The sequence below is a fragment of the Acomys minous genome, assembly GCF_964271855.1.
Source record: "Acomys minous genome assembly, chromosome: 8".
NCBI lineage: Eukaryota > Metazoa > Chordata > Mammalia > Rodentia > Muridae > Acomys > Acomys minous.
Genome location: NC_140489.1, coordinates 126862340 through 126878925, shown reverse-complemented (window position 1 = coordinate 126878925; position 16586 = coordinate 126862340). Strand labels below are relative to the sequence as shown.

At 47.1% G+C, this 16586-nt stretch overlaps 1 protein-coding gene across 4 annotated transcripts in view; it reads left to right on the top strand.

Annotated features, from left to right (window-relative positions):
- The first annotated feature begins 1824 nt into the window (after nucleotides 1-1824).
- Nucleotides 1825-16586, top strand: part of RNF38 (ring finger protein 38) — a 122866-nt gene continuing 108104 nt past the window's right edge. Inside the window, exon 1 of one of the 4 annotated variants that reach the window (XM_084791295.1) lies at nucleotides 1825-2189. In XM_084791295.1, coding sequence (XP_084647421.1) covers nucleotides 1940-2189 — 250 coding nt within the window. In that variant the 5' untranslated portion in view covers nucleotides 1825-1939. The remainder of the gene's footprint in view (nucleotides 2190-16586) is intronic. The other 3 variants (XM_084791285.1, XM_084791290.1, XM_084791291.1) reach the window with 3 other exon arrangements.

Here is a 16586-nt window from a genome sequence, read left to right as displayed (position 1 = left end):
CAGGTTTCCTACACCCCCAGTGTTCGTCTCTCTAAATAATCACCAACGGAAGATCGAATATGTAAGTGACAAGGGCCACAGCAGCCAGGACCTGGCCATGCTTTCGTTTCTGTCTGGGGGGTGGGGGGGGTGATGTGACTCCGGCCTATGATGGCCCTGTCCCTTATTTTTTCCTGGTCTCAAGGCATCCTTTGACGGTCTGGCTAGATTAAATTGTTAGTCTGCTAGTTTCTTTTAGGATTGTCACTTAAGGCATTTGCTCTAATTTGGAGTTCTAAGAGATGAAACTGGGGTGTGGACTCTGGGGATAAAAAGTCTGAACTGGCTGGGCGGTGGTGGCGCACACTTTTAATCCCAGCAGAGGCAGAGGCAGAGGCAGATGGGTCTCTTTGAGCTGGAGGCCAGCCTGGTTTACAAAGTGAGTCTAGGACAGCTAAGGCTACACAGAGAAACCCTGTCTTGAAAAGCAAACAAACAAACAAACAAAACGTTTTGTTTTGTTGTTTTTTGAGACAGATTCTGTGTAGCTCAGAAATTTGGACACAAATTTCTTACGTGACCAGGAATGACCTTCTCTGATGCAGTTTTCACCCATAACTTGTAAGACTCTATGACCTCCAAGGAGATTGCAAGCTCTTTGAAGGCCTGAACAATATTTTCACTATCATGGTATCTCCATTTCTGGGCATTGCTATAACCAGATAGATGAAAAACAATACATCATCTAGTGCCATCATGGAATTGGAAATGCCTGTTGCCAGAGACAGCTTTCGTTGACCTCGCCTCTTTGCATGATGCACGGAAAAGGCTAAGAATAATATTTATTAAAACAATCTAGCCAGCAGCTTAGCTGCACCCTTACCCACATGCCTGTACTTAGAGGCACTTGGCACATGGTTGAGTTTATTTTGCTCTTCCATGGATAACGACAGCCAGAGAAAGATGGGAGGGAAATGGGTTCAGCCTCCAACAACACTTAGGAGAAAATGAGGGCAGGCGGGGGTTGGGGGAGAGGGAGTCCGGAATCCGCAGAAATCTTCCGAAATAATAGGAAAGCCCTCAGTACAGCCCCAAGTGTTTTCTCACTTCACTGCTTCTCCCTCTTCTGAGATTAGGCCCAGATGCCTGGACGGCTTCCTGTCAGTGCTTTACCAACGAGGGGTATGTATATAAAGTGAGAAAGAGGAAGAGAAAGTCGGGGATGGGAGCGAGTCAAGGCTGAGCCCGACTGGCTTCTGGTGGGAATTCAAGATGGGTCTCCAGGACCAAGGGAAGGGAGCTCATCTCTTTCCCACTCTTCCGTCTCCGCCTCTGCGGTGCTCTGGGGGCTCCGCGGAGACCGAGCCATCGCCAGTGAACCTCAGAAGCGAAGGGAGAGTTTCTTTCCTAAGTGTCTCCAAGGCACAAACTTTGAGGAAACAGCGGGAAGGGAGGACCGACGTGCAGGAGGGGCGGCAGCAGGAAGCAGGCCGGCGCGGCGCAGGCCGTGGGACGCCGGGCGGGCGGACCTAGGCACCCTCTCCGGCGCAGACACCGCCCGAGGCGGCGGAGCCCAGGGGGCGGGCCGGGGGCGGGGCGGCGCGGGGTGGGGGGCGCGGACGCCCAGGCTGTGGCTCGGGCCTCCCCGCCTGGGCGGGCCGCCGCTGCGGAGGATCCCCCCCACCCCCACCCCTCCGCCACCCTCCCCCGGACGCCGCCCCGGAGCCCCGGCCCGGAGCCCCGCGCTCATTGGCGGCAGGCGCGGCCTCCCCGCCCCCCGGCGTCCCCGCCCCCTCCGCCGCCCCCTCCGCCGCCGCCGCCGCGGCCGGGCTCCGCCTCCTGGCCCGCCGGGAGCCGCCTCCGTCGCCGCCACAACCTCCTTCGCCGCCGGCCGGGGCCCAGCCAGCGCCCGCCGCGCCGGAGTCTAGTCGCAGCCCGAGCCGCTGCCCGCGGCCCCGCCATGAGCGGAAACGCCGCCGCCTCGGCCGCCGCCGCCGCTGCCGCCGCCGCCGCGCACTTCCAGCCTCGGCCGTCATCTCCCAGGCCGGGCCCCGCCGAGCTCGGGCCCCCGCGCCGCCCGCGCCCCCCGCCGCCGCCGCCGCCGCCCCGGCCCGAGCCCGCCGCCGCCGGCCACCTCAGCCCTCCGGGCCACGGGCCTCTTCGGAGCGGGGCGCAGGGTGGCGGCGCCTGCGGCAGAGCTCCCGGAGCAGGTACGGGGTCCGCCGGCGGGGCGGGGCGGGCTGTGCGGGGAGGGGTGAGGGTCAGTCTGGGGCCAGGGGTCCCGCGGAGAGGGAGGAGCCTTGTCCGCCGCAGCTTTGTCCAGCCGGGGAGACCCCCCCCCAGCCCCCTCACCTCCGCGGGGCCGAGCGCCTCACAAAGCGTTTTCGCACCCGCTGAGCAGCCCCGTCCTGCGGGGTGGGCAGGGCAGGACCTCGTGAGGAATCGGCTGGGCCGGGGAGGAAACTGAGGCTTACGGGGGAAGTGACTTGCCCAAGGTCACAAAGCCAGCTAGAGTCATGTCTTGGCTGGGAACCAGGGCCACCCTGGAGCTGGCGCGGGCCGCCAGCCGAGGGGCCTGGGAGGAGGCAGAGTCCCCAGCCCCTGTGGACTAGAGTGGTCTGGAGGGGGGGGTGGGCTGGGGCCTGCGCCCCGGCACACCCACCAGGGTAGCTTGCCGTCCTGGGCTCACCAAGATGGGTGGGTAGGAGAAACTGGAGCTGCCTTGGGAGCTTAGTGCCCTGGGAAGCCAAAAGGAGGAAGACTCCAGCCGGGGTGGGGGCGGGGAGGGGCTGTATGTGCTCGGAGGGGGTTTTATTGAGCTAGTGGAGAGGAGCTTTGGAAACTTGTCTCAGTTACCGTTTGGTCATCCTCCTCACCACAGCACAGGCTCAGCCAGCCCAGCGGGAAAGAAAGGGAAGGAGGCCTGTTCATACAGTGTCTTTTCCTGGAAATTGCCCGAGTTCTGTTCATACCACGAACAGAAGAAATACGTACGTAGCCCTGGTGAAGGCATGTGTGCCTCAGAAAGGCCATAGGAGCTTTTTCTAGATGCTCTGGGCTTAACCACACTGGGAGAATTCCCAGAGGAGGAACAGCTAGCTGTCCCAGGCCTGAAGTGGGAAGGAAGTTAGGAATGTTGGGACAAGTCACCCTCCTGCTTGCTATACAATGCAGGAGAAATCTTGGGGTGACTAGGTGAGTTGCTTTTACTTTGAGTGCATCTTAGGAAAAGAGATAGGATGTCAGTTTAGAGGAGAGAGAGAAAGCAATGGACGGAGAGCAGGCAATGAAGAAAGGCCAGTAGAGGCTGTGGAATGGTGGGAGAGGAGGGGGTTTGTAGTCATTGTGGGGGAAGGGAGATGAAGGCATGGCTGAAGGGGAGGGAAGGAGGGCAGCTAGTTTAGAGAAAAAGACTGAGATGCTTCAAAAAGGGAACTAAACATGATAAGTTTGAACTGCATCTCTTAAAGCTGAATGCTGTCCACACTGGAGAGTTTACCTATTGGTCTAATATAATTTCATGTTCTTTGAATAAGGACAGTTGTAATATTTTATAGACACATGCTGGCCTCAGCATCTCCTACCTCCTCCTTTCTCATCCCTAAGGGGACAGGTCTAAGGTATTGTCTTAGAAGTAAAGCTTAACAAAAGAGGGCAGAGAAGAGCCTAATTAGCAAATGAATTAATTAAGGCTTTTGTCCAGATTGACTCCTAAAGTCCCGCAGTTTGTTTTAAGGTCCAGCACTGTACCTGAGTTTTCCATCTTGAATGTTGCTGGAACGGGGCTTTGGGGTTGTGCTCCCAGCATGAGGGAGGCTGAGGGAAAAGGGATCAAGAGTTGCAGGCCAGGCTCACCACCTTAAGGTGGAAGCCTGGGCAACTTAGGAACATCCTGGGATTTTGTTTTTGCTGTGTGTGTGTGTGTGTGTGTGTGTGTGTGTGTGTGTGTGTGTGTTTAAAGTTTATTTTATGTGTCTGAGTGTTTTATCTGCAGCTGTGTATGTATGCACATGTATGCAGTGCCCATGGAGGCCAGAACAGAATGTCAGGGTTTCTGGAACTGGAGCTGCAGGCTGTTGTGAACCTTTGTGTAGGTGCTGGGATCTGAGCCTGGGCCCTCTGCAAGAGCAGCCAGTGTGATCTTAACTGCTGAGCCAGTGCTCCGGATTCAAAATCCTCTTTTGAAATGTAATAGAAAGGTAGAGTGCTTATCCAGCATACTGTAGGCCCTGGGTTAGATTTCTAATAGTGCAAACAAACCATGACTGTAAGAAGCACGTTTAATAGATATGTCCACACATATGCACATATGCATAAGAACATTTATTTGTCAGAGACTCATATTCAGACAAATGTAAATTGAACAGCAGTGCATGCTCTGTCATACCTGTCAGTCAGGCAGAAATAAACTTTCTGTTGCTTTGTTGTTTTTGTTTGAGTGGAACCCAGGGCTTCCCCCCAAGCTGACTACCCTGTCAACAGTACTCTGTATCTGTAGCTCTGCGTGGGGCAGTATTTTTTGGTTTTTTTTTTTGAGACAGGGTTTCTCTGTGTAGCCTTGGCTGTCCTGGGCTTACTTTGTAGACCAAGCTGGCCTCGAACTCACAGCGATCCCCCTGCATCTGCTTTCTGAGTGCTGGGATTTCAAAGGTGTGTGTCACCATGCCTGGCTAGGGAGTATATTTTTAAAGACAGGGTCTCACCGTGTAGTCCTGGCTGGCCTGGAGCTTGCTATGTAGGAGTAGGTGGCCTTGAGCTCACAGATTTGCCCCTTCCCTACTTTCTGACTGTTGGGGTTAATGAATTGTACCTTTTTTCCCCCCACACTGTTAGTGGGAACATAAGTGGATGCAACCACCTTGGAGAATAGTAGTGTAACAAATATCTAGCTGAATGCTGGTTGCCATGCCCATCTATCTAAAATGTGTAAAGGCAATAATACATACAAGAGAAGTACAAGCATCTTGCTCCAGCTCACAGGTGGCACCAGTAGCCAGCCGTGCCAGTATGCCAGCGTTTGCCTGCTGCAGTCCGAGAAGGAAGGAGGGAGGGAAGGAGAGAGGGAGAGAGAGAGAGAGAGAGAGAGAGAGAGAGAGAGTGTGTGTGTGTGTGGTGGGGACAGATGTACCTGTGGGTTTAATGGCTAGCCAGTCTAGCTATGGAGTCAACACTGCCTCAAAAAGGTAATGTGGATAGTGGTAGAGGAAGATGCTCAAACTGCCTCTAGCCTCCACATGGGCATGCATAGTCAGGAGTACCTGCAAACAACATGTGCATTCACTGGCACACTGTGAGTCCAGGACAGCCAAGGCTACACAGAGAGACCCTGTGATTGTGTACCACAGCATGTCTTGTGCCTGAGGGTAGGTGAGGGCTTTGGATCCCCTGGAACTGCAGTTATGGTTGTAAGCAACTATGTGAGTGCTGGCAAGGGTGGCCCTTGCTCAATTGCTGAGCTGTTTGTCCAGCCAGGAATACCTTTTGAATTTCTGCTGGTTGTGGAGGAGTTTCTGGTGTTTATGAGTTTCCTGGCAGACCTAGATCAGCAGCTTGAGTTCTGTCAGAAGTGAAAGTGCGCCTGTGTGTTCTGCTGATTAACTTGGTAGAAGACGGCCACACACCTGATTCTGAGGTGCACTAGAATTTGAGAGCTTGTTTCAGATTTGCCAAAGCCCAGCCCCTGGGCTCTTCCTCAGGCTGTGTTTTCTTCCTGCTCCTAGTATGATCTGAACCCTGTGATGCTTATCACTTGGATATCGGGCCCTCTGAGCGCAGGCCAGCCTTCCTCTCCATCTTCATGCCCCAGCTTTCTCAGTGCAGGCATAGCCTACCAAAATGCTTACTCCATTGTGGAGCATAAAGAACTGACAAGGGAGCAGCTGGGGAAATGGCTTATGGGTAAAGTGCTCTCAAAGTTCAGATCCTTTGCACCAGGTAAATGACAGGCAGCTGCCTATAATCCCAGTGCTTGGGAGCTAGAGACAGAGGACCCCCCCAGATGAGCTGGCTAGCTAGACTAGCTAAGTTGGCAAGCTTTAGGTTCAAGGTGGAGAATGATCAAAGACACACAGTGCCAACCTCTGCAGTCCCCCCCCCACACACACAAAATAGGGTTTTTCTTTTTAGCTTTAGCTGTCCTGGATTTACTTTGTAGAGCAGGCTGACCTTGAACTCACAGAGATCCACCTGCCTCTGCCTCCAGGGTGCTGAGGTTACAGGCCCAGATATCATAGTCTGTTTTTTGTTTGTTTGTTTTGTTTTGTTTTTGAGACAGGGTTTCTCTGTGTAGCCTTAGCTGTCCTGGACTTACTCTATAGACCAGGCTGGCCTCGAACTCACAGTGATTGGCCTGCCTCTGCCTCCCGTGTGCTGGGATTAAAGGCGTGTACCACCACACCTGGCCCTTGTTTTTTTTTTTTTTTTCTTTTTCTTTTTCTTTTTTTTTTTTTTTTTTTTTTTTCTTTTTTAAATCCACCTCCCCCTTATGTGTTTCAGGCTTGACCTTGAATTTCTTTCCTTTTTTTTTCCTGAGACAGTGTTTCTCTGTGTAACAGCCCTGGCTGTCCTGGACTTGCTTTGTAGACCAGGCTGGCCCCAAACTCAGAGATCCACCTACCTCTGCCTCCTGAGTGCTGAGATTAAAGGTGTGAATTTCTAATATTTTTGTCTACACCTGAATGGTGGGAATGCTGGGATTATAGGCTTGCACCACCAAACCCATTTCATGTTGTGTTAGGTTTTGGTACATCCCAGGCAAGTACTTTACCAAGTAAGCTATGTCCCCAGTGCTATTCTAGTTTTCTGTGACAGAGTCTCAGTAGCTCAGGATGGCCTCCAGTTTCTATGTAGCTGAGCTGGTCACGAGGTACAGCTTTTCCTGCTGCAGCTCCCCAGTGCTAGGGTTTAGGTGTGCATACCTGATTGGCCACGCCCATTTAATCCAGGTTGCCAGTTCCTTTTACTTCTAGGCAGGTGTCTAAGGGGCTAACTTAAGAAGACTTTTTATCAGAATTTACGGGCTTCTACCACACTGTCAACGTATCATTTTATAGTTGAGAGAAGAACAATGCATGGGAATGTGGGAGGGCCTCAGCCATGCTAATAGACATGCACTGTACACACGCCCAGCCTTCTTGCCCCCTTTTCTTTTCACACTTATTATTTACTTTGTGTGTGGGGTGGGTGCAGATGCAGAGGACAGAGGTCAGCCTTCAGGAGTCTGTTTGCTCCCTCACGATACAGGTTCCAGGGATGGAACTGAGGCCATCATCAGGCTTGGCCACAAGTACCTTAGCCTTCTCTCAGGTCCCTCCTGCCCTTCCATCCCTCCGCAGATATTGAGATTGTTTGGCATACTATTTCCATCTGAGCTTCAGCTGTTTGAAGCCATGACAGAAGGTCTAGGTATTAGGAAACAACCACTTAGCCCTTGAGTTGGATGAGTTTCCTCGCCCAAATTTACTAGTTTTCCTTTTAGTCTTGATTCATTTAAGACTTTTATATTGGGCTGGGCGGTGGTGTCACATGCTTTAATCCCAGTACTTGGGAGGCAGAGGCAGGTGGATCACTGTGAGTTCGAGGCCAGCCTGGTCTCCAGGACAGCCAAGATAATACAGAGAAACTCTGTCTTGAAGCCACAAAAATAATCTTATATTGAAGGTGAGTTTTTGATGATGAAATTAGTGAAATGCCTGTTTTTGTTGAGGTGCTTTCTGAATTACATTTAGCCATTACAGCAGGCCTCCAGGGGGTTTTAAGTTTTTTTTTTTAAACACTATGATTGTTCTTTTTTTAAAAAGATTTATTTATTACTTATACAATATCCTGCCTGCATGTATGTCTGCAGGCCATTAGAGGGTACCAGATCTCATTATAGTGAGCTACCATGTGGTTGGTAGGAATTGAACTCAGGACCTTTGGAAGAGCAGTTGGTGCTCTTAACTGCTGAGCCATGTCTTCAGCCCCTCCCCTTTACGTTTTTCTAGTCAATTAATTAATTAATCAAATTATTTATTTGGTGTTTTGAGACAGGATTTCTCTGTGTAGCCTTGGCTATCCTGGCTGGCCTCAAACTCACAGTGATCCTAATTAAATTTATTTTAAGCAGGACTGCTATATAGGATTATATACATGACCTCCAGAACAGACTATTACTTCAGGTAGCAAGAGAGGGTGAAAACTCTTTGCCAGGATGAGCACCTAAAGGCTGGCAAAAATGGTCCAGTCAATAAACCACTTGTAACCAAGGTGACCTCAGTTTGATGCTGAGACCCACATGGTGGAAGGAGAAAACTGAGGCCTGCAAGTTCTTTAGCTTTCACACGCAAAAACAAACTAAAACAAAAGTACATATATTTTATTTTGTTGTTGTTGTTGTTTTTGTTTTTGTTTTTGTTTTTTTCTTTTTTACTGAGACAGGGTTCTCTGTTTTAGCTCTGGCTGTCCTGGAATGAATGAATACAGACACACACACACACACACACACACACACACTTTTTTGTTTGGTTTTGTTTTTCAAGACGGTTTCTCTGTGTAGCCTTAGCTGTACTAGACTCACTTTGTAGAGCAGGCTGTCCTCGAACTCACAAAGATCTACCTGCCTCTGCCTCCCAAGTGCTGGGGTTACAGGTCTGTGTGTTACCACGCCTGGCTAGAATTTATATATTTTTAAAAGATGGTCGCTGAATGCCCTCTGAAGGGCCACCTGCTTCTCAGTCTCAAAAAGTGAAATATTAACTAGCATAACCTGCCAGCTTTGGGCCTCTGGTTCAGCAGTGAGTGTGCCATCCATAGTTACTGTGGTTCTGATTGAAGGCTGGTTTGGTGTTGGGGTTGAGAACTTGCTGTGAGTTTTTCTTGTTTACTTTTTTTGCATCAGGGTCTCATGCATCTCAGACCTGTCTCAGACTTGGTTTTTGACCTGATCTGGCCTTGAACTTCTGACCTCCTTCCTCTGCCGCCTGAGTGCTGGGATTATAGTCCCAGCTTTACGTGGTGCTTTGTGTGCTAGGCAGCTAGCTACTCCTCCAACATAGTCACATTCCTAGTCCTTTTTCTTTTGGGGGGTGGGGTGGGCGGTGTGGTTCTGGGAGTTGAAACTAGTGTCTAAGTAAATGGTAAGTGAGCACCCCACCACTAACATATCCCCAGTTCTACACCTGAACTTACCATCAAAAGGATTTTAGTCCTGACTTTTTGTTTAGTTTTTGGTTTTTGTGACAGCTTCTCTGTGTAACCTTGGCTGGTCTGGATTCACTTTGTAGACCAGGCTGGCTTCAAACCCAAAAGAGATCCACCTGCTTCTGCCTCCCAGAGTGCAGGGATTAATAACCTGAATCAAAGAATTGTGATAAACTTTATTATGAGACTGGAGAAATACACACAGAACAAGCAAGAGACTAGCTTATGGCAAAACAGAGAAATCTGTAGGAAAGACAATGGTGTTGGTAAACGAAGGTGAGAAAGATGCTGCGTACCATATTTGCTCTTATGTTCTTACAGTGGTCACTTGGGGGGAGTGTAATTTTTCTTTTTCTATTTCCCACTCATACTAGTGTAGCATTCCTGAATTTCCAAGACCTGAGGCTTTTTAGCCAATTTAAAAATATTTACCCGTTTGTATTTTCCATTAAGTTGTTGTTTATGCTTCCTGCTGTTTCATTTTTTTCTTGGAGAGAGAGAGAAGGGAGGACAGACTGGACTTCCTCCTGCTTTTGGAAACGATGGCAGAGATTTTCCAGAGCAGTTGTCCTGGTCAAATGACAGTCCTGTTGGCTCAGAGAGAGCTGCATGGGAAGTGGGTTTATTGTCTTTTTTATTATTGTAAAACATGATCGAGGTGCTGGATAGAGAAGTCCATTATGTGTTGAAGTCTACAAGGAATTTTTGAAGAAGTAAGTAATTTAAATAGAAATGTTTAACAAAAATAAAGTGGCCTTATGCTCACACAAGGAGGATAGACAGATCTTAACTGTAGACTTCATCAACGTGATTTTACTTTTTTCTTCTTGTTTTTAACTGGCTACCAGTGCTGTGTTTTTGTTTTTGTTTTTGTTTTATAGACTGGAGACTGAAGTAATATTGGGCTGGTGTAGGATGATGGGGCTTCCCTTGTTTTGTCTGTGCCAAGTCAAGAAAAGCTATTTCTGCACTTTCTGCTTTTGTGGTAAAAACATGTGTAGAAATAAAGGAGTGAGAATGTGTGCTTCTCCCTGAATATAATATGATTTTGTCAAGACCAGTGGAGAAAAGTGGTACATTTGGAGGAAAGAGTAGCCGGGGGTAGGGTCTGCTCTGTGTAGGCTTTGCTGTGCTCCTGGGGTTGAAGAGAAGGTGCCTGTTTCCTTCTGCGTTAGTACCTTTTAGTGCTGCTTACCAAGCAAGCCAAGATTCGGTAGGCTGAAAGTAAAACAAATTTTGTTTCATAGTTGTCTTTACAAATATTGAGGGGTTGAGATGCTTGTGATTAACAAAAAATATTTTTGTTTGTTTGGCTTTTGGGTTATCTTACTTAAAATAAAACCTAGGTTTGTGTCCCTCCTAACTTTGTCTTGTTGCCTGAATGCATATACGAGCATCTCCCAGTAGTGACAGTAAACACACTGAGCACTGATTCACTGGAGTGAATAGCCTTCACAGTCAGCTGCTGCTAAGTTCTGAGATGAGCCACACGGGTGCACTTAGGGCAGTGTGCTTGCTTTTTTTCCCCTTCTCGATTCTTGCTGCTCCCTGGCCTTCTGGGCTTAGTGATTGTGCCTATGTCAGGATGGGCTCTGTCCTTCCAACTCTGCACCTCCACAGAGGTGGAACAGGATTCTTGATGGTCACCCACAAGAAAAACCCCGATGGCTGAGTGAGTATGGCTGAGAGAGGAGTGCTGGGAGTTTGGGGCCAGCCTGTACTACATAGTGAGTATTATCAGGTCAACCAGAGCTACCCAAGAAGACTTTGTCTCAAAAAGAAGATGAGAAAAGGAGTTGGGCCATAGAAAAGGAAACCCCTATGAATAATATCCAGGCAGAACCAAGACCACCATAAGAGATCCAGCTCTTCTTCGTTGCTGCCACTCATCCTTTTCTCCTGTGAGCCTGGAAAGCACACCCTTCCCGAAATCATACAAAGAGGCTTTGTGCTTGGCGGATGTTCTAAGAGGCGGGATCACTGTAATTATAATTCCCTAAGCACAAGCAAGTAATGGGGGCAGGCAGGGTAAAGATGGTATCCAAGTTCTTGCTGGTAAGGAAAAGTCAGGCGGGATTAAAAATTATCTGGAGACAGCATCCAAAAGTGGATAATGGAGCGTTGTTGTAATGCTGACAAGAGTGTGTTTAAGTGAATATGTTTCAGAGTTTTAAATCTACTACGTGCAAGATACTTGAAGCTCTAAAAATCACAAGACTCTGCCTGGAACATTTTTTCTAATATGAAATTATAATTGAAAAATACTTCAGAAGAAGGTGTGTAGGTATCTGATTGCTTACCTTTGTTTGTATTGCTAGAACGGACTGATTGTTCTAGAAAGCCAAATACTTATTTTGCCTATTCTGTAGAGATGTGCCCACTCATTTAGTTTTAGAAAACGTTTATGCGTGTTATTTTATTTATATGTGTATAGGAATGTATTACACTTGTGAGTGTGCCCGTGGAAGCTAGAAGAGAGTATTGGATCGTGGGTGGGTGGTAGTGAGCTGCCTGGGAGCAGAATTGGGTCCTCTATAAGAGCGACAAGCGCTCTTAACCACTGAGGCCCCTCTTGTGGAATTTTGTTTAATTTGTTGAAAACAGGCTCTCACTGCAACACCCAGACTGGCTTTGAACTTGTCTCTGTTAACCAGCTTGGCTTTCAGGTTTTTGTTTGTTTGTTTTCTTTTCTTTTTAAGCAGAGAAGTTGATTTTATATTGCTACCACTGGGAGGGGGGACTATTCTGGGAAATGTGTTAATAAGTTGGTTTAAATTAATCAAGTATTTTCTTTAAAAATGTTTTTTGAAATAGAGATTGTGTAGCCCAAGCTTGCCTCAAGCGTGCTCCGTGGCTGAGGATGACTTTGACCTTCTGCCTCCGCATCTTCAGTGCTTGGAATTATACAACTATGTCGGCCTGTTCAGTTTAGGGCTTCATATATACTAGTTAAGCGTTTTACTAACAGAGCTAGCTGCATCCCTTAACACCAGGTCACATTATAGGTGGTTAAGAACCCACCATGTGGTTGCTGGGAATTGAACTCAGGACCTTTGGAAGAGCTGCCAGTGCTCTTGACCTCTGAGCCATCTCTCTAGCCTTCTCTTCCTTCCTTCCTCCTTCCTTCCTTTATTTATTTTTTATTCTTATTTTTTGGTTTTCCAAAACAGAGTTTCTCTGTGTAGCCTTGGCTGTCCTGGACTCAAATTTTGTAGACCAGGCTGGCCTTGAACTCACAAGTGCTAGGATTAAAGGTACGCACCACCACCGCCCAGCCTTTTCTTCCTTCCTTCCTTCCATTCTTTTTTCTGTTTCCTGCCTACCTGCCTTTCCTTTAATTTTTGTTTGTTTTTTTAAGACAGGATTTCTTTATGTAGTTCTGGCTATCCTGGACTCACTATGTAGACCAGGCTGACCTTGAACTTACAGAGATTTACCTGTCTCTGCTGGGATTAAAGATGTGTACCACCACTGACAGGCTAACAAAAAAAAATGTGTGTGTGCACATGCGCGTGCGCGCGCGCACTTGGGATCCCCTGGAGCTGGAATTACAGGTAGTCATGAGCTGCCAGAAGTGGGTGCTGGGAGTGGAACTCTGGGCGCCTGTAACAGAGCAGTGCTTCTCTCAACCACCAGGCCATCTCTCCAGCCCCATTGCTTTTTTTTTTTTTTTAATAGGGCCTCATTATGTAGCCCAGGGTGACTTGAACTCTGAATTCTTCTAAGTTTCCTGAGTGCTGGGGTTATAGGCAAGCACTGCCTGTTTTTTCTTAGTGTGTAAGCAGTCACTTGTATTACTTATTACTAGTGTTTAAGAGAGAGAAAGAAGTACACCAAACAATTGTTTATAGAAAGGAGCGCTGGTTGGTGGAATGCTTGCCTAGCATGTGTGGGGCCTAGGGTTCTGTTATTAGTACCCTATAAACTAGTGTGATAACATACCCTGTAATCCTGACATGTGGGAAAAGGGAGGCAGGAGGAGTTCAAGGTCATCCTTGACTATGGAGTTGAGGCTAGCTTGGGCTACATGGGACTCGAATATTACCTAAAACCAAACCAAGCAAACAAACAAACTCAAAGCAAGCAGCATAGTAGACCATAGTATTTTTAGGGTGAGGATAAAGGGCTGCATCCATGATTGACAGGTGTTTTGTATAGGTTGATAGCATGGACCTAATGGAAATGTACAGCTATGAGCTACCCCATCTTCTTGAGTCAGAGTCACAGTTGGACTTTGACTTTTAGCATGATTTTATCTTTGCTTAAAGAAATCGGCTTTAAACTTATCTCCACATAAATATGTCTGGAAACCCCATTATAAACAGCCTGTCCAGGCTGGGTAGTGATGGTGCATGTCTTTAATCCCAGCATTCAGGAATTAGAGGAATGCAGATCTCTGAGTTGAGGGCCAGCCTGGTCTAGATTCAGGTCCAGCACTCCTTTGTAGTCAGGACTACAAAGAGAAACTTTGTCTTGAAAAACCAAACAACCACCACCACCACCACCACCACCACCACCACCAACAACAACAACCCCAGCAGCAGCAGCAGCAGCAACAACAACAAAAAACAAGATCTCACTCAGCTAGGTTGGTAGAGTAGTACTTCCTCAGCATGCTTGAGGCTATAGGTTCAATTCCCAGTAAGACCCTGTCCAAATAATCATTTGAAAAGTTGGTATTGGCAAACTCATAGTTTCTCATGAGGTGATGTCCTGTGCCACCATGGGACTCTTGTCATCAAGAAGGCCATCATCATCAACCTTTGACCTCCAGAACCATCAACCAAAATAAACATTTTAAGATTTTTAAAAAAGGTACTATTAATTTGATAGCTAAATGTTGTGAGACTGAAAATTACATTAGGGGGCTGGACAGATGTTTCAGAGAACTGGCTGTTCTTCCAGAGGTCCTGAGTTCAATTCCCATCAAGCACATGGTGGCTCACAACCATCTATAATCAGATTTGGTGCCCTTTTCTGGTATGCAAGTGTACATGCAGGCAAAGCACTGTATACATAATAAATCACTAAATCTTAAAAAAGAAAAAAAGGAAAGGAAAATTACATAAGGAGGGGCTAGAGAGATTGTACAGTAATTAAATATTTACTGCTCTTGCAGAGGACCAGGCTGAGTTTCAGAGGTTCTAGTGTTTTCTTCTGACCTCCACAGGCACCAGGCACAACCATGGTGCACATACATATGTGCAGGTAAAACATTCACACATAATTTTTAAAATTTGCATATGTATTTATACTTATTGGTTTTCTTTACAGGAACTCTGTGTGTGTGTGCGCGTGCGTGTGTGTGTGTGTGTGTGTGTGTGTGTGTGTGTGTGTGTGTATCTCTGTAAACACTTACGCTGCAGCATGCAGTAGAGGTCAGAGGAGAACTTAACAGCAGTTGATTCTCTTTCTACCATGAGAATTTGGGGCTCAAACTCAGACTGCCAGGCTTTGTCGCAGCTTCCTTTACTAATAATCCATCTTACTGGCTTTGTTCTCATCAGTTTTAATGGAAGAAGGGTAAGGTTTTCCTTCCTTCTGTCTGTCTGCCTGCTTGGCTGCTTGCCTGCCTTTCTTCCTTCTTCCTTCCATCCTTCCTGGCTGTCCTGGAACCTGCTCTGTATACCAGCCAGGCTGGCCTAGAACTCACAGGCACCCACCTGTGTCTGCCTGCTGAGTGCATTGCCACTGCTTGGCCCTTCCTTCCTTCTTCCTTTTTTCCTTTCTTTTGTTTTTTTTAAGGAAGGGTTTCTCTGTGTAGCCCTGGCTGTCCTGGATCTCTCTTTGTAGACCAGGCTGGCCTCAAATTCTGCTGCCTATCTCTCTGTGTGTGCCCCTGTGCCCAGTGGCTATAAAGTTTTCTAAGTGGTAGTCCATGCTTATAATTCTAACATGTGGGTGGTTGAGGTTGGGAGTAGTTCAAGGCCAGCCTGGGCTACACACACCACCATCTCATGAAACCAAGATAATAGTTCCTTTTTAAATCAAGTATGTTGATCAGGAGTGACTTTTATTTTTAGCTTAAATCGTCCACTATTATCTGGACTGTTGCATTTGTAACACATATGTGTTTTGTTTTGTTTGTTTTAAAATTAACTCTTGACTATTTCACTGTAGCCTGGTGGCCACTAAAAGTAATGATTTGATAAACATGTCTACAGTGTACTAGGCAGAGTTAGGATTTTGGAGATGATGCAGACATGTGATAATACTTCATTGATAGAATCTGGCAATGGGCTAGCATAAGAACAAATGTATTTTAGGGATTCTTGGTCCTTAACAAGAGGGCAGAGAACAAAAATTAGACTAATAGTTGTGATGTGACTAGCTATGGTGGTGCATCCTTGTGACCCCAACAGTTGAGGAGTGAAGGCAGTAGAATCAGGCTGTCCATAAACAAAAATAGTACAATATGATGACCCTGATAATTTTTTTGATAATTTATTTTTTTATTTTATATGGGTTGGTATTGTGCCTACATGTGTGCCTTTTTGAAGGTGCCAGATACCCTGGAACTGGAGTTACAGTTGTGAGCTTCTATGTGGTTGCTGGGAATTGACTCTTCCTTCAGAAGAGCAGCCAGTGCTCTTAATCACTGAGCCATCACTCCAGCCCCGATAATGAATCTTTTTAAAGCACAGGATCTAGTCACCAGAGATGGCTCAGTGGTTTAAGCACTTGCCATTTGGATTTACCAGCACAATTCCAGTACTCAGAAAGATGTGGAATTCTCAGAGCTAGATACTTAGCCAGACTAGGCTAACCTTGATAGTGAGTTCTGGATTTAATTGAAAGACCCTGGCTCAGTGAGTCAGTCACTCTTTGCAAACACCACATGTACCTGGACACATGTACCCCCACACAGGTGAATACACATACATGTAGAGATACACAGCATATTGCTTATACAAGAGGGAAATAATATATTTTAAAAAGTTGGTGGGGGTACAGCCGGGTGTGGTGGCGCACACCTTTAACCCAAGAGCTGGAGCTGGGCAGGGCTCCAGCACCACTCGGGAGGCAGAGGCAGGCGGATCGCTGTGAGGGACAGCCAAGGCTACACTGAAAAACACTATCACAAAAAAGTAAAAAGATAAAATAAAATTTTAGGCAAGTGAATTGCATAGCAGGTGAAGGCACCTGCCTCTGAGCCTGACAGCCTGAGTTCAATCCTTGGGACACACATAGTGAAAGGAGAGAACCAATTCTTTCCAGTTGTCCTCTGGTCTCCACAGAAGCAGTTCAGTACCCACTCCCCCCAATAAGTAAAAATAGAGTTTTTTGAAAAGGTTTACTTTTTGGTTTAATATTTAAATTCAGTCTTCTTTCTTCTAATCTACTATTTTTGCTTTAACTTGACATGCATATTCTCTTTCACCTGATTTCCTGAGTCTTTTTATATCTCCCTCTCCACGAACATGTAG